We start from the raw sequence: 27,315 nt of genomic DNA on the forward strand, positions 1-27,315 counted from the left end.
GAAATTTAACACACATACTATAAAATGATTTGAATTCTAAGGTTATAGGGTTTCACCCTTGAGATTTTTTTTTTTGAGACAGTGTCTTGCTTTGTCACCCAGGCTGGAGTGCAGTGGTGCAATCTCTGCTCACCGCAAGGTCCATCTCCCGGGTTCACGCCATTATCCTGCCTCAGTCTCCCAAGTAGCTGGGACTACAGGCGCCCGCCATCACGCCCGGCTAATTTTTTGTATATTTTTAGTAGAGACGGGGTTTCACCATGTTAGCCAGGATGGTCTCAATCTCCTGAACTCATGATCCACCCGCTTTGGCCTCCCAAAGTGCTGGGATTACAGGCGTGAGCCACCGCGCCCGGCCTCACCCTTGAGATTTTGAGTTTACATATGTGGAAAGAAGCAAGGCATATTTCACGTACTCGTGGTAAGGGGCAGTTCTTTGATAAATGGCCACGTTTGTCACAATTTCTACAGATAATGTTTTTGTTGGCTGAATAGTATCGCTGGGTCCATCTTCCAGGTGTTCGGTTATTAGCTATCTGGGCCTAAGCGGAAAAAAAAAAATCAAGAATTAAAAAAATTGTTTCACTGCTAAATAAAAGCCATCTACTACTCTTGTTAAAGACAACTATAAATGAATAAAGATACATCAAGCTTCAAGTCAGTTCCATTACCTTGATAAAGAAAGAGAATTATTAGTTACATCTGTTCAACTTAGAACCTAGCCACAAGGGAACGTCATGATCTCTCTTGTTCTCTTAAAAAGAGGCAGAGGTCGGGCGTGGTGGCTCATGCCTGTAATCCCAGCAAGTGGGAGGCCAAGGCGGGCGGATCACCTGAGGTCGGGAGTTTGAGACCAGCCTGACCAATATAGAGAAACCCCATCTCTACTAAAAATACAAAACTAGCCGGGCGTGGTGGCACAGGCCTGTAATCCCAGCTACTTGGGAGGTTGAGGCAGGAGAATCACTTGTGCCTGGGAGGCGGAGGATGTGGTGAGCCGAGATTGTGCCATTGCACTCCAGCCTGGGCAACAAGAGCGAAATTCCATCTCCAAAAAAAAAAAAAAGAGGTAGAAAAACATAAAAGGAGGTGCCATAAAGGTAACTCTACTGCTTTTTGTCTGCCCCTCCCGCCTGCTGAGTCTTTTATACTTCTCCATGTGATTTTTTTTTTTTTTTTTTAACCTTTCTCTACTTACGTTTCAGATCTAGCAGGGGTACTGACACGCATCACTTAGACATTGCAGCAGCATTCAGTCAAAGCCACTGCTGACTTCTTTTCTTTTTTTTTTTTTGAGACAGTTTCATTCTTTTGACCAGGCTGGACTGAAGTGGCGTAATCTTGACTCACTGCAACCTCCGACTCCCCGGGTTCAAGCGATTCTCCTGCCTCAGCCTCCCGAGTAGCTGGGACTACAGGCACCCACCACCACACCTGGCTAAGTTTTGTATTTTCAGTAGAGATGGAGTTTCACCATGTTGCCCAGTCTGGTTTTGAACTCCTGACCTCAGGTGATCCACCCACCTCAGCCTCCCAAAGTGTTGGGATTACAGGTGTAAGCCACCATGCCCGGCCAGCCACTGCTGATTTCTATAACTGAATGTACACCATGTTTTTCTGAATGAGAGGCCTGCTTAAATTTTGAGTTAGTGTTTTTATGGCTTTGTTTTTTGTGAAGTTAGTACAGCTACCAAATATATCCCTTCTTTTGAACAGCACAGGGTTACTGCCTACAAGACTGGGTGATAATTTCTATAAAGGAATGAGATAATTTCTTTCCACTGGAGTCCTTTTAAGATCCATTCTGCCTACAGAGTGACCCAATTCTAACTGTCCCATACTCTAATCTAAATCTAGGATCTTGTAAGAGAATACCAACAATGCATCTCATATGGAGTATCTAAAGAGGAATTGTAAATCCCAACCATGCTTTAGCTTGTTTGGTAGAATTCCACCTTTAAAACAGTTTTCATCTTTTATTTGTTATTTTGCTGAACTGGCCAAGTGGACCACAATACAATCTAGCTATCTCCCAAAACCAAGTTATAAAATTATTCTCTTTTTGTAGCATCTGCCACAATTAAGGCTAATAATTGACAAAGAAAAACACCTGCCACATCCTAAAAATAGACTAACCATTTCCTTACACTGAAGAAGCAGTTATTTCCGGTGTTGATCTTTTTAGTGGTACCAGGCCATATGGGCTGAGAGGACTCACCACAGGAGAGAAGAAACAGAAAGGGAAAGGGGACTGGATGATTACAGCTATTAACTCACTGACAAAACTCAAGGCTGAACCAAGTTTCTAAATAGTTAAATCACTCATATGCTAAAATCAAATGTGTTCTTATAAGCCACTTAAATTTATTAATGTTCCAAAAGTTATCATAATAAACTATGAGGCAAAGGAAATTATTATTCTGAATTTTAAAAATAATTTGATTTTACCTCAATGTCTTTGTCACTGATGAACCAGTTTATACCATCTTCTCCTACAAAACAAATAAAATATTACTCAACCATGGCACCTTTAAAGGACTTATAGATTGACAACAGATTACACAATTTATGAGTATTCAAGGTATAGTGAGAAATGTTGAATACCTGAAATTCTTATTTTGGCTTTGTTATTAGTTATGTGGCCCTGGAGAAATACTTAACCTCTCTGAGTCTTAGTTTTCTGACCTGTGAGATGGGAGAACAGTATTTGCCCTATCTGCCTAAAAAGTCCCGTGAGAATAAAATAAGGTATGTGAAAATACATTGAAAAGCATCAGACTATATACAAATACTAAAAAAAAAAAAAAATCAGTGAAGGGCCCACAAATCCAACAGCAGATACAGAATGAAATCTTAACTTATTTTATCTGACTAAAGCAGAGAGTTGCTACAACTCTCCCATACCTCCAGGAGGACCCACAGGAGGGAGATGACTGACACTGGGCACTGAGACATAACAAAAAAATTGTGTAAATGAGATCCTTCTGTCCTTTGACTCCCTAAACTACCCCCTTTTGTTAAGTTGGTATATAGCCCCTTACTTTTTTTTTTTTTTTTTTTTTGGAGACAGGGTCTTGCTCTGTCACCAAGACTGGAGTACAGTGGTACCATCTCGGTTCACTGCAACCTCCGCCTCCCAGGCTTAAGCAATCCTGCCGCCTCAGCCTCCTGAGTAGCTGGGACTATAGGAATGTGCCACCATGCAAGGCTAATTTTTTGTAATTTTTTCGGTAGAGACAGGGTTTTACCATGTCACCCAGGCTGGTCTCGAACTCCTGAGCTCAAGCGATCCAACCCCTTCAGCCTCCCAAAGTGCTGGCATCTGTGGTATGCCACAGGAAGAGGCATAACCCCTTACTTCTATAACCCTCTAAACTCTTCTTTAGAGTTAGTGATATTGAGTGCTCCAGAAAGTGTGAATAAACTTTGTCTTTTCTCCAGTTAACCTGTCCAGTATCAGTTAACTTGCAGGCCCCCAATTTGAACTCAGTTTAGTAGAGGAAAAGTTTTTCGATCAAATATGAGTATTAACTGTGTCCACTAGCTTTGCATTCTACGTGACTTTCATTATAACAATAAAAAAATTAGACTCTGAATAATATCTCACTAATAGGGTTAGGTTCTTAGCACTGTATTTTATAACATCAAAAACAGCAAAATAAAGGAAAAAAAAAAAAGGAGGCCAAATATCCAGAAACCACTGACCTTGTGGGGGAAATAATCCCCCACATTTTTTTGTGTCAGCTGTTTTCTTTTCTTTCCACTGTCCTTTCACAAACGTGCAAATGGCTGCTATTCCTTTGGTCCACCCATGGCCAAGGGGGAAGGGACCTATGACTAATGCAGAAGCTAAAGTGTTGACAAAAGGACTGAAAGATCTTTTTCTCCCTTTAAAGCTAAGATTTCCTCTGTCCTCCTACCTTACTACTTTCCTCTATCTGAAAAACACAAATCAAGCTTGACTTGTTTCTTTGAAAGGCTTTTAAAGAGACATAAAGTAATCTACATTTTCCCAGGCCTACCAGGAGTAAGTGTCTACAGACATATTTTTAAATAAAAAACTTTTCTAAGAAAACCATGAGGCTGCTTTGGTAAAAGACCAATCCATAGGTATGCAGAGATGCTGTGCTGATGATTATTTTGTTTGTAAAATTTGGAGGCTGTATCCATGAACTGAGAATGGAGAATACATTAAATAGCAGCAGCTTCTATTCCTTCATCAACCATCCACGCTATTATTCTTTCATTCAAAAGATCCATGTATGGAGTATGCTTTGCTATAATTTTCAGAGCTGCTTTTTGTATCTCAATGTCTTTCATCATTAAAATTCAAAATGACCACTTGAAATTATGTTAACTATAAGACTGACTTAAAATTGTTCTTAAAAAATGAAATATAAGACCAATGAAATGCAAAATGGCAACTGTTACCACTCTCCAAATTTACATGTAAACAGAAAACAGTGAAAAAGGAAGGTTTGAGAGAGGAAGATTGACTCCATTCAGATTGCTTTAACATTTCTGTGGAATTCAATAACATTCTTTTTTTTTTTTTATTATTATACTTTAAGTTCTAGGGTACATGTGCATAACGTGCAGGTTTGTTACATATGTATACTTGTGCCATGTTGGCGTGCTGCACCCATCAACTCGTCAGCACCCATCGACTCGTCATTTACATCAGGTACAACTCCCAGTGCAATCCCTCCCCCCTCCCCCCTCCCCGTGATAGGCCCCGGTGTGTGATGTTCCCCTTCCCGAGTCCAAGTGATCTCATTGTTCAGTTCCCACCTATGAGTGAGAACATGCAGTGTTTGGTTTTCTGTTCTTGCGATAGTTTGCTGAGAATGATGGTTTCCAGCTGCATCCATGTCCCTACAAAGGACACAAACTCCTCGTTTTTTATGGCTGCATAGTATTCCATGGTGTATATGTGCCACATTTTCTTAATCCAGTCTGTCACTGATGGACATTTGGGTTGATTCCAAGTCTTTGCTATTGTCAATAATATTCTTATATACCGTTGTCCCTCAGAATATATGAGGGATTGGTTCCAAGACTACCCTGGTAGAACCAAATCCTTGCACACTCAAGTTCCCATCAGCCCTGTGGAACCTGCACATATAAAAAGTTGACCCTCTGTATATGTGGGTTTCACAGCCTATGAAAACTGTATTTTCAATCCATTTTTGGTTGAGAAAAAGTTGCTTATAGACAGACCTATGCAGTTCAAACCCATGTTGTTCAAGGGTTAACTGTACTAACAACTCCTCAAAAAGTTATATCATATTCATATTCTTACTATGGAAAATTCATCAACAAGTATACAAATTAAGTTTCAACAATAGATAAAAGTAGTATTTCTCAAGTGGTATATGAAGCAAAGACATCACCAGGAACACATAAGGCAATTCTTGTCCCTGCCATGGCTCCAAGGTTCCAGTTTTGATTTGAACCCAGTAATGACAGCAGCTTCCTGCCCTTGATCTTTACCTATTCTGTTTGTGTCTAAACTCAAAATCTCACCCCACGGAAAGCTTTGTCCACGGCAACTCCTCAGAACTTCCACAAACAGCAAATTCTTCAACTTGTTAAATTCTGGGTATGGTACTTGATAGAAAACTGGCTTCTAGAGTTAACTCTGCCGCTAATTTGCTGTGTGGTGTTGGGCAGGATACTTAAGATCTCTGGGTCTGTATGACAACGGGTTAGAATAAATGGCATCCATGGTGGCACCTTCTAGTACTAAATTTCTGATTCTAATTTTCTCTCATTACTGGAATCACATACATTGTCACGTAGTGTAATTTACCTAAATTAAATCTTCCAGACCTTTGCAACTAGCACAAGGTAATTCGCCTTAAAGAGGACTTTCCATCGGGCCCAGAACACTCATCTTCCATGTGTCCACCACCCAACGCCATAGAATGTTAAATGGGACTGCCCTAAAGTGTAAAATTAAGACTGTCCTAAGAATGCCTGTCCACAACTTATAGCTGCTTTATAGGGTTGTTCTTGTTGATAACTAGGATTGTGATTCTATTCAAATTTCAGAGCTGTGATCAAAGCAGTAGCTGATAATTCTTTCTTCATATGAAATCAACTCTGTTTAACAAACATCTGTTGGAACATCTACAATGAGCAAGGTGCCAGAGGGTAAAGAATGATGAAAAGAGCTTATAGCCTTAGTAGAGTACAAGGTGACAAATGAAAGGAGAAAGGAGGAGTAAGAGAAGGCCAAACAAATGCTATGGTAAATTTAGAAGAATGGATAATACCTCAATTTTAGGGAGAAAAGGAAAAAAGTTACAGAAGGCAGGGCTGGTAAAGGAAACTAATGAGGTGCAATTTACACGTAATAAAATGTACCTATGTAAAAATACAGTAGGATTCAATTTGACAAATGTATACACCTGGGTAGTCACTATGAAAATCAAATGTAGAACATTTCCATCATCCCAAAATGCTACTTTGTGCACATGTGCAGACAGTCCCCCACCTAAGGCAACCACTGATTTGCCTTCTCTCAGGATAGATTCGTTTTGCCCATTCCAGGACCTCACATAAATGAAATTATACATTATGTACTATTTTGTGTCTGTCTTATTTCCTCCTGAATATTTCTGAGATTCATCCCTGTTATTGGGTATCAGCAATTTGTTCATTTTTTTTATTACCAAGCAGTATTCCATTGTATGGATATAACAATTTGTTTAGCTATTCATCTGGTGATGATATTGATATAGTTTGAATATATGTCCTGGCCGAATCTCATATTAAATTGTAATCCCCAAAGTTGGAGGTTGGGCCTGGTCAGAGGTGACTAGGTCATAGGGGTGGACCCATAACCTACAGTCTTATTTTTTTACACTTTCCCCCCATCTGTGGAACTATTCTGCTATCTTTATTACACATACATACAATTACTGCATGTTAATTATGAGAAACATCTTTATATGTACATGGTGATCCAGAGTCTATAAATTGCTTTAAATATACATTTAGTCTTCAGAGCAACCCTGTCCATTATGCTTATACTAATGTGCACTTTTTTATGTGTGTGCTTTCCAACATAGGGCAAAAAAGGGCAATTTGTATTTTGTGGGAGATGCAGTGGTAATTTAGCTATTTACTGATATGATTGCATTCACATTTCAAATGTTCTGGGGAAGAATATGGGCTAGATTTCTGAAAGATAGAAGCTAGTTCACCCCATGCTTTAGTTATACTTAGTCTGCTTATATTTGGCTGTGTTAGAAGAGCTGAAGATCACCATTCCTTTACTAAGAGAGTAGCTACAGATAATTACAGAGCTGGTTATCATAACCTTTAGGGACAATCTGACAGAAGGTAGTAGCTAGTAAAATGTATTTCCAAAGATCACCGAAGATTATTGAGACAGAGGGCTCAGTTCAGCATATCTAGTTGGTTATCTACAACGCAGGTGCCAGAGACTAAGAATCATTTCCTCAGCCTAATTTCCATATAGCTCCTTCCTATAAGGAAGCCATAGAGGCCTTACATTTTCCAGATACCCTAATTTGTTACATCTAAAATTGTAAAACTCATTATTATATTTCACCAAAAGGTAGGTATGATTCAGCATACAATGAACAACAATATTCCACAAATCAGTGGTGAATTTGCCACTAATGGTGATTTAAGAATGTACCTTAAAGAGTGAAAAGTTTCCATTTAATAGTGTCAAGTTAATTTTCAATAAATATTTACTGAATCTCTCTCATGTGAAAGACATTTTTGGAGACAGAAAGATGTCTTAGACATGGTGCTTGCCCTCAAAGAATTTACCACATAGTAGAATAGTATGTGCTATCTAATGCTACCTAAAAAGCATTACTGTGTTAAATAACCATGATAATTGAATTTTTAACAATAGAAGGCTAATTTAATTAACATCAAGCTTTTAAAAAGGACAAGAAGCATATACTCTTTGGGAAAATGAGCTATTTAAAAAGCAATACTGAATTCTGCCTATGAGAAATTAACTTATGATGACTACATCACTAAAACCATCTCCCATATGTAAGATAGCTTCTAAAATAAGTGTGGGCCAGATGCAGTGGCTGACGCCTGCAATTCCAATACTTTGGGAGGCCAAAGTGGGAGGATTGTTTGAGCCCAGCTCAGGTAACATAGTGAGACCTCATCTCTCCAAAAATAACAACAACAAAAACCCACAAAAACTAGCCAGGTATGGTGGTGCATGCGTATAGTCCCAGCTAATCTGGAAGCTGAGGTGGGAGGATGGCTTGAGCCCTGGAGGTTGAGGCTGCAGTAAGCCAACATGGTGCCACTGCCACCACCGCATGCCAGCAGCCTGGATGACAGAGCATGACAACCTTCGCAATAAATAAAGAAATAAATAAAACTAAGTGTGTAGGTCTGTTAGCAACTGTTCTATCCCCAAATAATCTGTGTGTCTATACATTATAGACTGTGAGCTCATGGTTAGAGATTGGGAAAAAAAGAAACAATAGCTGGTATATACCTGTAATCCTTAAGGAACCAATACTTTGGATTTTCTAAATATCTATTCCTGTACTTGCATCATAAAACCAAAACTCTCCCTGATCTGAGATGGCATTCTTTCAATGCTCTAAAACATAGTGAAATGTTAAGAAAAACAAAGAAAAAAGGAAAAGTAGAAAAGGTTGTAAATAACTCCCACCAGTTAACTTGAGGTTAAGTAATTTGGGCAGTTATATCATAAAAGTAATAGCATAAAAATTATTGTCCACACTTCCTTTTCATACATCTTTTTTACATTTGTAATATTTTAAAACAAAAGGTCATGTCTGTAATGTGCTTTTCCAGTTCTGTACTTTTGCTCATGGCATTCCCTTGATCTCCAACACTGTCTCCCTTTTCGCCCAATTTTCCACCCAACCCAGTACAATTTTCATGATTGTGAACTCTGAATATCTTTTAAGGCTCAGCTCCTCAAAATCAATGTATTTAGGTTGGTGCAAAAGTAATTGTGGTTTTTGCCTTTGAAAGTAATGGCAAAAACCACAACTACTTTTGCACCAACCTAAAATAAATAGAAAATATTCAGCAGTCTTCTTACTTGACCTCTAGGAGGCACTTACAATTCTCTTGGCTGATAGAACAAAATGCGTTCCTATCTCTCGTCCCCTTTGTGGTTTCCTCTTCACTAGTTACTTGGTATACTCCATTCTTTACCCATTTTCTTCTATAATTTTTCTCCCAGTTTATGTCATATATGCCCATAGTGAGAACTACCAAATTTGCTTCTCTAGTCACGTCTTTTCTTGGATGTCTCACAGGTATTTCAACAAACTCATAATCACTAAAATGGAATTATTTTCTCTTCCTTAAAAATATACAAACAAAACCCCTACTTTCCTTCCTTGTATGTCTTCTATCTCAATGACTTGCACCATAGTCTGTTTCCCAAACCAGAAAGCTCAACTCAGGTTCTCTTTCACTTTTCATATCAAATACTATCAATAGGGTATCCAAAATAGCCTCAATGCCAAGATTTTAGCCCAGGGTCACTTAATATCTTACCCAGATTATTAAAATATCTTCTGACTATCTCTATTATCACACCCTGCTTTTCATTCCACTGCTACTGAAGTAATTTCTAAAACAGAAATGTGAATACATTCTGCCCTGAATGGTCCCTTGCTGCCTACAGGATACACATAAAATTCCTTTGTATATTATACAATGTGCCTTTCATGATTTGGCCCTTACCTGTTTCTCTTGCTTCATTTTCCTGGTCCCAATGTTCCAGCTAAACCTAATAATTTCCCCAGTTTCCTGTTGTTTTCTGCAGCTATGCCTATACATTTATTCTCTGAAACACTTGAATTCACCCCCAATTCATCCCTTGGAATTGGGATATGGCCTTCAAGTCCCTACTCACCTCCACTGAAGTCTTATCTGGTACCCCTTCAAAAGCAGTGATGATCACTCACAATTTTGTAACATCTGGACTTTAACTGTGTAATTTCTATCTTTGTATCTTCCAAACATCAAAGCATGATTGCTTAGTTACCATAGGTATTCATATTTACTGAATGAATTAATAACATTTCTATCTGCTTGGATTCCCTCTAGTAGTAGAAGTATATTCTCCTTCAGTCATAGTCTGAAAGCATCTCATCTGTATTTTCAAGGATCCTGGGCACTTTTAAACTCTATATTAAGGGCTATGTCAATAAATATTTTATTTCCCTCTCTGTATTAAAGTGCTCTATGGACTGAGACCACATCTATTTTATCTATCCAGTTATCAGCGTAATATCTTGCATACTGTGAATAACATCAGAAAATAAAATTGAAAAGAAAAAGCAAAAAAGGAAACATTCATATGGACAACTGTATGAATAAGTACTGTTCTGAATTGGGGCACATAAGCCAGTAAATAATTTAATGAACTGTCATTATATAATAAAAATTCAGTAAGACAGTTCTCTTTGTTTAGGGAAAAAACTTACAATTTCTGTAATAACCAGTTCTTAAGAATTAAAATGGACTTTAAAAAATAACCCTGCCATTATTGAAATAACACTATGGTAGAAATAGAATCCACATGAAATAAGATAATTGCACGTTTATAGATAATCATGCTTGTACCTAACCAGTGTTTATGGATTAAAGATCACACAAAGCTGCCAGATATTTATGTCATATCCTTTCCTGAGCCTAACTCCACTACACGAGATAACCCCTTGGGATCTTTCTCACTTCTAATAAGCAACTGAAACAGCCACAGATGAAGTTACTATTCCCAACTTCATCAGCAGCATCTGTTTTCAACGGAAACTTTTGAAATACACACAATGCCACATTCAAATCCCCTGAGGGCTAAGCCACTTTATTCACTTGCATTCTTCTGAAACTGCTCCCTTTTTCTGTCTTGGTTTTCTCAGATTTATACTTTTCAATTATAACATTGGTCACAAAACTGTTTTAGTCATTAAAATTTTTCACTGTATAAGTGGCAACAGTTTAAATAAAACACATTTTAATAGCAGAATTTGCAAGTAAAGCATCAAAATGTTCACCTTATTTTAAATCATATTAAATTTACCAGAAACAATTTTTTATTTTTAACATGTGTGTAAAAGAAATGGGGATTTCTTTTTTTAGAGGTAGAGGAGGAAGAAGAAAGAGGAAATAAATACAGGTGCTTAGCAGAAGGTTATACAGAGCTTTTGCTAAGTTATTAGTCATATTAAGGCCTTTGTCTATAGAGAGAGAAGGCCTCATCTCCCATTACCTCTGCCCCAAAAGTGCAGTCAATGAACAACCTGGCTTACAAAACATTTATTCAGAAATTAAAATGACCCTCAAATCATACTAAGAACAGAAATGGGAAAATTTATCAACAGAAACAGTCAATGTAACAAGATTATGGAAGTTGTTTTTTCTTCCTTTAAATATATCGAATATGGATGCCTGTTCCCCACCTCCAACGTTCCCTGAAAGGCAAAAAGAAAATATACCACATGTATATTTATCTGTAAAATGACAAGCACAAATAAAACCCATTTAAATCTAATCAAGAAGCTACTTTTAAAAAGGTTTCTAGGGAAGATTTAAAGGCTGTATAAAAGTTTCTATCTATCTGCTGATAGCTAGCAATCTGGAAGCTACATTCTTTCAGTTATCCTATTATTTCTTTTAACAATTCCTTGTCTACTTCCTGACTCCTTTTCTTCTCCAGTGTCTGGTTCTCTGCTTACTTGCTCCTTGGTGAAAAACAAGTCCAAAACAACTTGCTTTTTTCCTATAATTTTTTTAGGTCAGATTTGCTTCAAATCTTTCTCCCGACCTTAGATCAAAAATGTTCAGGCTCACACTTAAAACTGTTTACAGGATATATCACAAATGTTTCTATTACATTCATTGCAAGCATAACATATCCAAAGCACAACCTACCATTCTGACTCCACTTGAAATGGGCATAAATACATTCTCCCCTATTGCTATGAGTGCTGCCTCAAAACAGAGGTTTGTTTGCATCTTAACCTAACACTTTGCTCCCATTATCCAATCAGAATAGGTCTTAAAATTCCACATTATATTCCTTTAAAATGTCTTTCCAAGCCAGTACTTTGGTTCCCTTCCAGTCATTACAGTTGTTCATCACCTGAGATCTAAGACTGTTGTTTTCCCTGTGCCTTCAATTTCATTTGATACATACCAGTGAGATTCTCTTTAAATCCAGTTTCATATTTTACTATTAATTCTTATGAAAGTAATACACATGGATTTTAAAAACTCTAAAAATACTAAAATACCATGTAAGAAACAATACCAGTTCTCTCCTCCTCATGCCAGCTCCCATTCCCAAGAGGCAACCACTTACACCTCTCGCTATTTCTTTTGGTATTTACTTGAATATTTCTAAATCATGTTCATTCTGTTTTTTCTACATATCTAATTTCTAAATTCGTAACAAAAGAGGATTTAATTTTCTTATAACACCCTATCTGAATTTCTTCTTCCTCCATCCTCAGGTTAAATTTATATTCAATTTATATAATGACTATGTAGTGAAGTACCTTATTTTTCTTCTTACACAACATTTTAATTTTTCTGAATTTAACAGCAGTCTAGTTGTTTCATTTACTTGGCCTAAGAAGTCTACTTACTACCCTGTCAGCCACCAGTACTTCATCTCTCCAAGTTTAGTCATCTTCACATCTCTAGTGCCTTTTCATTATATTCCACTCCTTTATACTAGGAAAAATAGTTTTCACCATCCACTATCTGGGTCCAATGGGACCTTTTAATAAACTAAGTCATTTCACAATTTATAGAAGAATAAAGAGATAATGAAAAAGAATTTTATAAGACATTTTAATAAGAATGTAAAGACAGCAAAAGCATATTTTTATTCGATAAATATACCTGAAATATGCAACATGTGGAATGCAACTACTTATCAATTATCATGCATGAACTTAGACGACATCTGTTTAAAAATACTCATATCAGATTTTAAATACATTTCTTTTTTGCTTAATAACTGTAAAACATGGCCAGCATGGTGGCTCACGCCTGTAATCCCAGCACTTTGGGAGGCAGAGGCAGGCAGATACCTAAGGTCGGGAGTTTGAGACCAGCCTGCCCAACATGGAGAAACCCCTGTTTCTACTAAAAATAGAAAATTAGCTGAGCACAGTAGCGCATGCCTGTAATCCCAGCTACTCGGGAGGCTGAGGCAGGAGAATAGCTTGAACCCAGGAGGCGAAAGTTGTGGTGAGCCAAGATTGCGCCATTGCATTCCAGCCTGGGCAACAAGAGCGAAACTCCATCTCAAAAAGCGAAATTCTGTCTCAAAACACACACATACACAAAAAAAAACTAAAACATTTTCACTTTTAGATTCATAAGCACCAATCAGAATGATCAATTGAAAAAAATTTTTTCATTTCTTTATCTATTTCCTTCTAATCACCCCTGCATACATACCTGCCTTCAGCATTTGCCCATTTGATAAAAAGCAGATCAAGTAAATTCTGATGCACAAATATCATAAAATATAAAAAAACAGTCAGTCATGTCCTTATCAAAGCAGGATGATTCAGATTCCTGTCATATAATATTATGTAATAAAGAACGTTCTGTTGAATGAGTAACTATATGAGAATACTCTACTTTGTTTTTTTTACACAGAAATACATCATTCACTTATCAGTTCTTGAGTTTTAGAAAAAACATCTACCACATCCACTGAAAAACTGTAGTCTGAGAATTATTTAAAAGATGAAGTTCATTACATCATTAGGGTCTACCTGTCTCTTTGCATTCATCTTCTGATTCATCTAAAAACTGTGAAAACATGTTTCGTCAATTTCTTATTTGCCATTTTATGTGGAAGATATAAAATTGTGAATTCTCAGCCTTGTTCAATGAAAGTGAAAGAAGATTATAAAGACAGTGTGTCTCCAGACTTCTACTGTACATTCTTGAAAGATGATGCAATACTTTAGGCAGCACAATAAAAGTGAAGGATGATGTAACAGTGATGATTTATGTCACTCCTGCATTATCCTTCTAGGCAATTTCATCCTTCTATTTTTTAAAAAAATTTAGTCTTCTTCAGCACAGCTGGGAATAATGAATAAGTAATGACAAAATTATTCCTAGGATGATGAAACAGTATAGTTTTCCAAGGTATGGCAGGAGGCCATGAGGTATCTTAGATTTATAAAAGGGTCCAATGTATGAAGAAAAATAAAACTCTTCTCTAGTCTTTGGAAGACCTTTAAGAAAGAATAGAAGTATGTCCTATCAATTCTTTTTTTTTTGGAGACAGAATCTTACTCTGTCGCCCTGGCTGGAGTACAACGGCCCTATTTCAGCTCAGTGCAACCTCCGTCCGCCTCCTGGGTACAAATGATCCTCCCATCTCAGCCGTCCAATTAGCTGATACTACTGTGATGTGCCACCACACTCAGCTAACTTTTGTATTTTTTGTACAGATGGGGATTTGCCATGTTGCCCAGGCTGCTCTCGAACTCCTGGGCTTAAGTGATTCACCTGCCTTGGTCTCCGAAAGTGCTGGGATTACAGGCATGAGCCACTGCACCTGGCCTCAATTCTTACAAATAGTTAGAAACGTCAAAATAAAAAAAAAAACCTCGGCCGGGCGCGGTGGCTCAAGCCTGTAATCCCAGCACTTTGAGAGGCTGAGATGGGCGGATCACGAGGTCAGGAGATCCAGACCATCCGGGCTAACACGGTGAAACCTCGTCTATACTAAAAAATACAAAAAAACTAGCCGGGCGAGGTGGCAGGCGCCTGTAGTCCCAGCTATTCGGGAGGCTGAGGCAGGAGAATGGTGTAAACCCGGGAGGCGGAGCTTGCAGCGAGCTGAGATCCGGCCACTGCACTCCAGCCTGGGGGACAGAGCGAGACTCCGTCTCAAAAAAAAATAAAAATAAAAATAAAAATAAATAAATAAATAAATAAAAACCTCAAACTAAAATTTGGTCCAGTAAACCTGATGGTATATTCAGGGTTAAACATTACAATTATTCCCAATATTTACCATTCGTTTATTATTCAACAAATACTTATTCAGTTACTATGTTGCAAGCACTATTCTAGATGCTTGGGATATATATATCAATGAACAAAATAGACATTGCTTTCCTTGATAGAACTTACGGTCTAGTGGGAAAGTGAAACAATTAAAAACCAAACATATTAAATATGTAAATGATGTATGTTAGAGAGCCATAAGAGCTTTGGAAAAAAGAAAAAGTAGAGCAGGGTAATGGAAATTGGGTATGGGTTACAATTTTACATAGGGTAGACAGAATATCCTTCATTGACAATTAAGAAACAACTGCAAGGAGATGGAAGAATCAGTCATGTACTTCTGTGGTAAGAGCATTCTAGACAGTAGGCAGAGCCAAAGCTACGTTTTTAAGGCAAAAATATTCCTGATGTGTTTAAGGAACGGGAGAGAAGCCAGTATGGCTAGAGTGCAGAAAATGAAGGGAATGTGAAGATAAGATTACAGAGGTATTGGTTTATGAAGGGCTTTGTAGGCCATTATAAGGATTTTGACTTCTACTCTGAGTGAAACAAAAAGTCATAAGAGTAATATGATTTGACTTATAACTCAAAGAATCACTACATTGAGAAGGAAAAATAGACGGGAGGGTCAAGTATAGAAGCAAGGAGATCAGTCAGAATGTTACTGCAATAATTCAGTCCAAAAAGGATAGTACCTCTGACCAGGGTGGAGTACTGGGTGTGCTGAGAAATAAAGGAATTCTGAATATAATCTGGAGGTAAAGCTAATAAGATTTGTTGAAGAATTGGATATTAAGGTAAAAGAGGCCAGGTGTGGTGGCTCATGCCTGTAATCCCAGCACTTTGGGAGGCTAAGGTGGACGGATCACAAGGTCAGGAGTTCGAGACCAGCCTGGCCAACATGGTGAAACACTGTCTCTACTAAAAATACAAAAAATTAGCCGGATGTGGTGGTAGGCGCCTGTAATCCCAGCTATTTGGGAGGCTGACACAGGAGAATTGCTTGAACCCGGGAGGCAGAGGTTGCAGTGACCTGAGATGGCACCACTGTACTCTAGCCTGGGCGACAGAGCGAGATTCCATCTCAAAAAAAAAAAAAAAAAAAAAAGTAAAAGAAGAACACAGTAAAAGATGACTACCAGGTTTTTGGCCTCAGCAACAAAAATGATAATTACTGCAACTAAAAAATGCAGAGTAACATGTTTTGAGGGAAAGATGAATTTAGTTTGGACAGGTTAGATTAGCAATAGGATTAGAATATTCAAATGAAGATGTGATACTGCTATTTGATACTGGATTATGAGTCTTAAGTTTCAGAGACAGATCTGAACTGGAAATATAAATTTGTCAATTGTGGCATGGAGACGGTATTCAGAATAGGACTGAGCGAGAGTACCAAGGGTTTGAGTGTAGCAAAAGGATAGAACATGAGCAAGAATTTAGGAGTAATCAGTGAGGTGAGAGGAAACTTGGTGGGGGAACAGGTCAGTGCCCCATAAACCAACTAAAGACAATGTATTTATCAAAGAAGAGGTGTTATCAATTATAGTAAATGCCACCAATAGGGCAGGTAAGAAAAAGACTGAGAACTGACCCTTGGATTTATTAGGGAAGTCACTGGTGATCCTGTTAAGAGAAGTTTGGGTGGAATGGTGATGCAAAAACCTGGCTGGACTAAAAAGAGAACTGAAGGAGAGAATTCAGTCAGGGGCAGTAAACAGACACATGTTGGATCATTCTGATCACAAAAGAAATATTCATTCACCATAATGTGGTACCCTATCTCCTTAAAAGTTCTACTTTCTATTATGGCAATACATGACTTGGTACAGAAGGAAGATTTGTATATTAGATAGATAACAAGCCCCCAAAGCTACTTGGGTTTCAATTTAGCTCCAGAGGAAAAAAAAAAAAAAAAAAAAATATATATATATATATATATACACACATACTTTTTTTTTTTGAGACAAGTTCTCACAATGTCACCCAGGCTGGAGTATAGTGGTGCAATCATGCCTCAGTGCAGGCTCAACCTCCTGGGCTCAAGCAATCCTCCCACCTCAGCCTCCCAAGTAGCTGGGACCACAGCTGTGTACCACCATGTGTGGCTAATTTTTTATATTTTTGTGTTATATGGGGTTTTGCCATGATGCCCAGGCTAGTCTCAAACTTTTGGGCTCAAGCAATCCACCTACCTCAGCCTCCCAAACTGCCTGGATTACAGGCATGAGACACTGCACCCAGCCTCCAGAGAGAATATTGACAGAAGTGTCTTTAAGTACAAATGGTTAAACAGTTTTTTTTTTTTTTAAACCATTTAAACTCACACTGTGTTGACTTTCATTTCCAATACATATAATATATCCTGATAAAAACCAGAATACTTTTAAGGAGCAAAAGAGCTGTAAAAACAAGAAAAACCTTCATACTTGTTACATATTTAAAAAAATTTAACAAACACCATTGATCAAATGTAATTAGGACTAGCTACACAAAATGCAAAAAAGGTATTTTTTATGTATAAACACATATTATATGTATATACACAGAGAAATAAAACAGTTAAATAGTATCTACCTGTTTTTGTGTACTTCCTTTTCAGATATTATTCGCTTAAGAGTCTTGGCCTCTGTTACTGTCTAACTGGAATTCACAAAACTCAATGACTCATGGTTTTCAAAGCTTAGGCCAATGTTTGCAGAACAAAGTTGCTTTGTTATTATAGGTACCAATGTACCTATAATAAGTATTACTGATTTAAAGTTGAGATTGCCAGAAAGCAAGAAGGCATGAGGGATTGGAAATTATTACATAAAACTTTATGTTAAAAGGAAAACAACTTTAAAAAAACCTCATCCTAGTTGATTGTGTGCTTTTGTACAAATGTTCATCCTAATTTTTGAATTTTAATGTATGATACCTCAAAGAAAATATGTACAATACATAAAGAATGTTCTTTTTCACATCCCCACTAACAGACTTTTCTAGAGAAAGAAAACCATGGCTGGGCATGGTGGCTCATGCTTGTAGTCCTAGCTACTTGGGAGGCTGAGGCAGCAGGATTGCTAGAGCCCGGGAAGCAGAGGTTGCAGTGAGCAGTAATTACACCACTGCACTTCAGCCTGGATAAAAGACAGAGATGCTATGTTTGAACAATGGGAGAGAGAAAGGGAGGAAGGGAGGAAGGGAGAATAGGAAGGAGGGAGGGAGGGAAAAAATCAAGATTAAATTAATAAAAAAAGGATATAGGACATAAAAATAGCTAATACATATAAAGAGCTTATTATGTGCCAGGTACTAAGTTAAACATTTATGTATTTTTCTTTTCTTTTTTTTCTTTTTTTTTTTTTGAGACAGGGTCTCACTCTGTTGCCTAGGCTGGAGTACAGTGGTGTGATCTCGGCTCACTGCAGCCTCAAGACTCCCCGGCTCAAAAGAATTCTTGTGCCTCAGCCTCCCGAGTAGCTGAGAATTCAGGCATGCACCACCACACCTGGCTAATTTTTGTATTTTTAGTAGAGATGGGGTTCTACCATGTTGCCCAGGCTGGTCTCAAGCTCCTGATTTAAAGTGATCCACCCTGGCCTCCCAAAGTGCTGGAATTATAGGCGTGAGCCACTACGCCCAGCCTATATTTCTAATTTAACTCTCATAACGATCTTATAAAGGTAGGTATTACAATTTTATTTCACAGATGAGAACAGGTGAGGTTTATGAATTCATAAAAATATGAATATTTAAATAATTGATTTAATACCAAAAATCTTCTCAGTGGCAGACTAGAGGGCTCAAACCCATGTTTACATCCAAACCATGCTCTTAACCAATATGCTATATAATCTCCCTAAATTATTTTATTAATAGTGTTCTGACTTTCTCTAATAATAAAATTACTGGTACTCATTTCAACAATATCATTTCATCATGTAGCACATGACAATTACTAATGTGAAAACTTGTGTTTAAAATTGCATCTTTCTACTTTTAACATAGGACTATTTTCTGATATGGATATGAATGATGGTATCTGAAGTTATACTAGTCTTCTATGTAGAGAGAAACTTGACTGAGGTTTTATAAAAATAACGCCCCAAGTTTCGACTTGTGGTTAACTTTTATTATATAATTACACCAGGATGTAAGGAGAGAGGGACCAGTTCCATCTTCCTCTCCACTGTATCTCTATCACCTGTGTGGTGTTTGTCACATAGTAGGTGCTCAACAAATACTGCTTAATGAATAAATTTTGAAGAAACAAGTGATTTTCCTAAACATATGCCAATTTAAAAAAATCTTTAGCAGTCAACTGTCATCTGTCTGAGACACTGGTTAACTCTTCTATTTATATAAGCAGCAACTAATAAGTATTGATTGATTTATAGCTTGATCAACTAGCAGAATAAATATAAATTTGATTTTTAAAAAATTATATTCCAAAACAACAATATAGCCTATTATAGGCAAATGGAATACTTAGACCCATTCCCCAAAAGCCTGCTCCTAAGTTATGATGCTAACAACCTATTTACAGTATGACCAATATAGAAAAATAAGAGAGGAAGAAGAATAGAACAAAAGACAAGAAAATGTCAGGAAATGGCAGAAGAAAATGAGAAAGAGAAATCATTTCAAAAATACCATCTCAAGATAAAAGAGGGCAGTTTATAAAGAAACACCAGGTATGAATAAAACCTAGGTTCTTCCAAGACATATTGAGTAATTATGTATTAAACATTTTCTCTTTCTTTCAGCTTCAATTTCTCATTTGTGAACATAAATATAGCCCTACATGATCTCTAAGTTAAATTTTTCTACAGAAACCAATTCAAATAGTATCTGCTTCCTCAAACTTCTCAAACAAAAATCCAAGCTCTGGATATCTGGACAATATTCTCTATTAATTCTATTGTCTTTCAAAACATCAAAATCTCTATATAAATAAATGAAATGCTCCCCCACCAATCTCCTTAAGCCACCCATACTAGAAAGAATGAAACACTTAAACTTTTTATAATAAAACTTCTAATAAAAAAGGAAATTAAAAAATTAAAGCCTAAATTTGTACACAGAAATATGAATCAGCAACATATGTGAAACATTTGTTAGAAATGTAAATAGTTCATGCCTCCTGGGAATACATACTAACTTACACTCCAGAAACAGACTATGGCTATTTATAATCCCTATGCAGTATGCACTATTGAGGCCTACAGGGAAGCTTTAAAGCTGGATTTTTCAACAAGGCTCACAAGTCCTGAGGTTAAATACACATGAATTACGGATGTTTAATCCAACTTACGATACCATCTTTTCATATTTAAAGCAGTTTCTCTTATACAGAAAAAATACAAAATACATGAGCTGACCTCAACAGAAGCTCCTGAAGAGGTAATATAAAAATCAGTTTTGTTTTTTTTTTAACCATTTAAACTCACACTGTGTTGACTTTCATTTCCAATACATATAATATGTCCTGATAAAAACCAGAATACTTTTAAGGAGCAAAAAAGCTATAAAAACAAGAAAAGTCTTCATATTTGTTACATATTTAAAAAAATTTAACAAACACCATTGATCAAATGTAATTAGGACTAGCTACATAAAATGCAAAAAAAGTATATCTTTTGTGTGTATAAACACACATAAATATGTATATACACAGAGAAATAAAACAGTTAAACAGTTTCTACCTGTTTTTGTGTACTTCCTTTTCAGATATTGTTCGCTTAGAGTCTTGGCCTCTGTTACTGTCTAACTTGAATTCACAAAACTCAATGGCTCATGGTTTTCAAAGCTTAGGCCAACGTTTGCAGAACAAAGTCGCTTTCTCTCTCTCTCTCTTTTTTGGTGGGTACAAGTATGGGGACCACAGGAACAGTTAAATTCATGGCATGGCTGGTCTACCACACAGTCGGGGGAATTCTTTAAATAGAGCCTGTCACTCTCTTGGCCCATCAATGGGATTTCCTTCTCGAACTGCTGATTCGTTCAGGTACACAACAGAGGAAATTTCAGTTAACCTTTGTTTCACCCCAGGGAAAAATCTGTCTGAAAGTATAAAATGAATAGATTAAAAAAAAAAAATAAGCAGCTCAGCCACAGGGCCATTCTCTTAGTGTTCACTGCAGCTTAACTTAAACAGTAAAAAGGGCAGTGGAATGTTTCACTTCCAATGGAAAATTCAAGCACAATATAGAACTTGGGAATCTAGTAAGTCAAGAGTTTATTTTGATGACTAAACCAAATCAACTGTACTTTCTGTTTTGATAAGCTTGAAAATTTCCCTTCTGATAATTTTACAAGAGTCAGAATTTTTTTCTTATATCACCATTACTACTATGATCTAACTGAGGTGCCTATTAGCAAAACTGTATACTAATTCTTCTCCCCAAAAAAGTGACTCTTAGGAATATTTTCAAATAAAAGTATATTATTAAAGTCATAATAGGAAAACAGGAAAAAGAGGGGTCAAATAAATTAGAACCCTGTTAAATTCTCCCCTATTATTCTTTTCAAAACAGAAAATTCAAGTAAGGAAGGACAAAAGGAGGAGCCCACTTTTCCATTTTAAAGTTTTCTGTTTTCAAACAATAGGAATACTTGAAGAGGCTATAGTTAAATGTAGATATGTAAAATCTTGGGGTATGGAGCAAAAATACAGAAAATTTAATTTAAAATTTGTTTTCTCCCGAAACTATGGTAACTTCGATTGATATATATTTTTCTACAATGATGAACATAAATTTTAGGATGTGCTAGATAGACACTGACTACCGATCTTTGTTTCTCCCACATTATTTCTGAACTCCATGAAAGAAAAAAGAATTGTGCTGTCAATATTTTTCATACATATTATCCCATTACTATTCTTATCTATTGACTGCAAGCAACTACACCAACTCAATATAATATCAAGAGCACACATGGGTATTAAAACAACAGAAAAGAAAACGATCGAATTTAATAGAATCCTAAGTCTCAACCCAAGAGGAACTATTAGTAGTAGCATGATTGAGGTGCTTCAACATCTTTCTCCCCACCCCACCCCACATCTCCATCTGGTATTCCACTAATTTGGAGGCTACTCTGCTTCTGGAACAAATGCCATTTTCATTAAAAAAGATTCAAGGTCTCCTTGACTCTTTTCTTATCCTCCCTCCCCCCATTTTTTTTAAAGCCAGAACCAGGCTGGAATGCAGTGGCAAAAACATGGCTCACTGAAGCTTCGACCTCCTGGGCTCAAACAATCCTCCTGCCTCAGTCTTCCATGTAGCTGGGACCACAGGAGCACACAGTCACACCCTGGTGATTTTTAAATTTTTTTGTAAAGATGGGATCTCATTTTGTTGCCCAGGCTGGTCTTGAACTCCTGGACGCAGGTGATCCTCCTGTCTTGTTTAAACATTTTATTTATTTATTTTTTTTGAGATGGAGTCTCACTCTGTCGCCCAGGCTGCAGTGCAGTGGCATGATCTTGGCTCACTGCAAGCTCCGCCGGGTTCACATCATTCTCCTGCCTCAGCCTCCCAAGTAGCTGGGACTACAGGCACCCGCCACCACGCCTGGCTAATTTTTTGTATTTTTAGTACAGACGAGGTTTCACCTGTTAGCCAGGATGGTCTTGATCTCCTGACCTCGTGATCCACCCGCCTCGGCCTCCCAAAGTGCTGGGATTACAGGTGTGAGCCACCGTGCCCGGCCTTGTTTACACTTTTAAAAAATCATGGTGAAATATAGAAAACATAATATTTACCATCCATCTTTACCATTCTTAAGCATACCGTTCAGTCGTATTAAGTACATTCAAACTGTTTTGCAACCATCACCAGAACTCTTTTCATCTGGCAAAACTGAAACTATTAAACAAGTTAATATTTTATTTTTGATAGAAAACATGGAGGGTACATTCTTACTCTACTGACATGGCCTCAAAATCCTGAGACTGGAGCTGATTCCAAAGAAAATGAAAAGCTTATTGCTCAGCTCTCAAAAGATTTAAGACAGAAGAGAATTAAAAGTTGTAACGAAGTTTGAACTCTGCAGGAACCATACATGGGAGTAGGAATAAAGTGCATGTCTTTGTTAAAAAGAATTTAAATGCAGAATATTAATGAATATTTAGCTGTATTTGCATACTGTAAAAACCAAAGGAGGTCATAATTCAGCTGTTTTATGATAGAGTTCTCAGAACATCCTTAGCCTACAAAATAAAACCTGCCAGGTAAGTAGGTTGGTTACAGGTGGTGAAGCCATTACTAAATGTGTACATGCTGAAGTTAATGTTTACAGACAAGCTTAAGCATTTCCTTTCCTTAGCAACTGCTAGTCCTGAAAAGCAATCCTGTAATACAAAATGCCATACCAAACAGTGTAAATACATCTCTCAAAATGAGATTCAAAATGAGAGTGATATAGTACAATCACATGTGATAAAAGATGTATTTACAGAGACCTGAGGAATATTTTCTCAGTTTATTTTCTGAAAATCTGTTTTGTGTACCAGCTTGACACTATATATGAAGTGGAGACTCATATATGCTATATTTAAAGAAGCTGCACATAAAGAGTTTATAACTCATATCTTTTCCTAAATATGGGAGAAAAATTCAAGAGGAAAACACACACAAAACTGAAAGAATTTCACCTCTATGTCACAATCTATTTGTGTATTTTTCTCTCTTTTTAATAGAAGAATATTAGAAGGCAGGTGTGGTGGCTCATGCCTGTAATCCCAGTGCTGTGGGAGGCCGAGGCAGGAGGATCACTTAAGCCCAGGAGTTCGAGACCAGCCTGGGCAATATAGGGAGACCCTGTCTCTACAAATAATTTAAAAATTAGCTGGGCATGGTGATGTATACCTGAAGCAGGAGGTACCTTAGGAACTACACATGGGAGTATATATTAGCTATAGTGGATATTAACTCTAAGTAGAGTTAATATCATACAATTTATGAAAAATTTAAGAAACTTGTAACCATATGATTTTATTTACCTGCCCATCCCAGTCCTTTCTGATATAGCTGCCATATGTATTTATGTATTACATCTACACAGAAATCATCCAATGTTACTTTTTCTTTGCTTTCAACATCATATACATTTTAAACAAATTAAGAGGATAAAAAAAGACCTGAGTCTGGGAGGCCAAGGCTACAGTGAGACATGATTGTGCCTCTACATTCCAACCTGGGTGACAAAGCAAGACTCTGTCTCAAGAAAGAGAAAGAGAGAGAGAGAGACAGAGAAAATCAGAGAATCATCTGTAACAATTAACTAATCAAGCAGTAACAAAAAAATTTTACTGAATTTTTAATTTAGTAGTATGTTATTTAATTTCCAAATATTTGGGAACTTTCCAGATTTTTTTTTTTTTTTGCTATTGATTTCTAATTCTATTGTGATCAGAGAACTTTCCAGATTTTTTGTTGTTGTTGTCATTGATTTCTAATTCTATTGTGTTCAAAGAACACACTCTAAGATTTCACTCTTTTGAAGCTAATTTTATGGTCCACCATATGGTCTATCTTGTTGAATGTATACTGGAAAAGAATGCATATTCTGTAATTATTGGATTTTGTGTTCTATAAATGCCAATTATGTCAAGGTGGGTGGTATTACAGTATTACTCTGATCTTCTATGTCCTTACTGGTAGTTTTAATCTACTACTTGTCAATTATTGAGAAAGGCACTCAGACTTCCAATTATGCTTGTGGACTTCTCTATGATGAGGAGATCCTTTAATCCTATCAAATTTTGTTTTTATCTATTTTGAAGGTCTGTTTGATTCCAGTACCTTTGTTGTTGACTTCATCCTTTTATCTTTCTGAAACATCCTTTTTTTTTTTTTGAGATGGAGTCTCGCGCTGTCGCCCGGGCTGGAGTGCAGTGGTGGAATCTCATATCACTGCAAGCTCCGCCTCCCGGGTTCATGTCATTCTCCTGCCTCAGCCTCCTGAGAAGTACCTGCCACCCCACCCAGCTAATTTTTTGTATTTCTAGTAGAGACAGGGTTTCACCATGTTCGCCAGGATGGCCTCGATCTCCTGACCTCGTGATCCGCCCGCCTCGGCCTCCCAGAGTGCTGGGATTACAGGTGTGAGCCACCACACCTGGCTGGAACATCCTTGTTTACCTCTGTTACTACTATTCTTTGTCTCAAAGTCTACTTATCTGATATTAATATGACTACTCCAGCTTTCACATACTTATTTTTAGCCTTTTAATTGGAGTGTTCTGTATATATACAATTAATGTAATTATGTTTTTCTAATATAATTTTTTTTTTTTTTAATTTATAGAGATAAGGTCTTGCTATGGTGCCCGGGCTTGTCTCAAACTCTTGGGCTTAAACGATCCTCCTGCCTTGGCTTCCCAAAGTGCTAGGATTACATGCATGAGCCACTGGACCTGGTCAGATGTAATTATCAATATGTCTACATTTAGATCTTTCAATTACTGCTTTTTGTTACTCTGTTCTTCCTTTCCTCCTTTGGAGTAATTTAATATTTTTAAGATTCCAATATAATTTCTCTATTGGCATTTTAAGTTTATGTCCTTATGTTTTTTTGTCTTTTTTTAAAGTGTCTAAGAAGTGAAATATACCTTTACATTTTCAGAGTCTACTTAGAGTTAATATCATACAATTTATGAAAAATATAAGAAATTTGTAACCCCATGATTCTATTTACCTGCCCATCCCAGTCCTTTCTGATATAGTTGCCATATGTATTACATCTACGTATAAATCACCCAACATTACTTTTTTTTTTGCTTTCAACATCATATACATTTTAAACAAATTAAGAGGATAAAAAAAGGCAAGGTTTCCCTTCATTCCTTTTTGAAAACAGGAGTTTGACTTGGCATATCATTTCCCTTCATCCCAAATAATTTACTTCGGCATTTCTACTAGTGCAGGGTAGCTGGCAACACATTCTTTCTCACTTTTAATTTTTTAATAGAGACAGGGTTTCTGGCAGGCTGGTCTCAAACTCCTGGCTTCAAGTGATCCACCTGCCGTGGCCTCCCCAAATGCTGGGATTACAGGTGTGAGCTACTGCATCTGGTCCTTTCTCACTTTTTAAATCTAAAATAATCTTCAAGTGGCATTCATTCCTGAGGGATATTTCTGCTGGATGTAGAATTCTTGATTTGCAGCTTTCCCCAAAGCTCTCCTTCCCTAAGCACTTTAAAGACGGTGTTCTACTGCATTTGGCCTCCATTGTTTCTAATAACAAGTCAACTCTCAGTTTTATCATTATTCCTGTTACTATTTATAAGATTTTTATTGTTATCATTAGTTTTCATCAATTTGGATATGAATCTCTTCAATATGTACAATTATATCTTTCACTAAATGTGGGGAATTCTCTCCCATTATCTCTTTAAATGTATTTGTGGCCCCAGTTTCCTTCTCTTCTTCTGGGACTCAAATGACACATATTAGGTCTTAATATTGCTCAATGAGTCACTGGTGGGCTACTCTTTTGAATTTATTTCTTGAAGTTTTCTTTCTCTCTGTTTTTCAGATTAGGTGATTTAGATCTTCAATTCCATTGATATTTTCAATCTGTTATTAAGCTCATACAATGAATGTTTATTTCAGATATTACATTTTTCAGTTATAAAATTTCCATTTAGTTCTCTTTTATAGTTTTATTTCTCCAGCAAGTTTCATATTTGTTATTTTATTGTATGCCATTTTGTATCCTTGAGCATAGTCATAACTAATAACAGCTTTAAAATCCTTGTCAGTCATTTGTGTTGGCACCCACCTGTATGTAGTCTGAGCTACTTGGCAGGCTGAAGTGAGAGGATCACCAGAGTCTGGGAGCTCGAGGCTGCAGTGAGTTAAGATTGCGCCTATAAATGGTCATTGCACTCCAGTCTGGGCGACAGTGAGACTCCTACCTCAAAACAAAACAAAACACACACTCACACACACACACACACACACACACACACACACACACACACACACAACCTCTTTTTTTTTGTTTTCTAATTGCTATATCTGGGTCATCCCAGAGTTAGTGTCCCTTGGTTGCCTTTCTTGAGTATACATCAAAGTTTCCAGTTTCTTTTTATTTATGTCTGGTAATTCTGGATTGTATTCTAGATCTTGTGAATGATACTTTTTAGAGGCTATGGATTCTGTTATGTTCCTCTGAAGAATGTTGATGTTTTGTTCAAGGATCAAATATTTGACAATCATTTATATGCAGAACTTGGGATCTCCCTCTGAGAATTTCCCTTCACTTTCCAGG

The 27,315-nt window shown here is 37.0% G+C and overlaps 1 protein-coding gene across 3 annotated transcripts in view; it reads right to left on the reverse strand.

Moving 5' to 3' along the window:
• The window catches only part of ZCCHC7 (zinc finger CCHC-type containing 7), a 277,785-nt gene that overhangs the window by 52,856 nt on the left and 197,614 nt on the right, over positions 1–27,315 (reverse strand). For all 3 annotated transcript variants that reach the window (XM_050762131.1, XM_050762132.1, XM_050762134.1), the window contains exons 3-4: positions 2,449–2,492; positions 417–542 (exon numbers count right to left, since the gene is read on the reverse strand). In XM_050762131.1, coding sequence (XP_050618088.1) covers positions 417–542; positions 2,449–2,492 — 170 coding nt within the window. The remainder of the gene's footprint in view (positions 1–416; positions 543–2,448; positions 2,493–27,315) is intronic.

This window comes from Macaca thibetana, chromosome 15 (genome assembly GCF_024542745.1).
Source record: "Macaca thibetana thibetana isolate TM-01 chromosome 15, ASM2454274v1, whole genome shotgun sequence".
NCBI lineage: Eukaryota > Metazoa > Chordata > Mammalia > Primates > Cercopithecidae > Macaca > Macaca thibetana.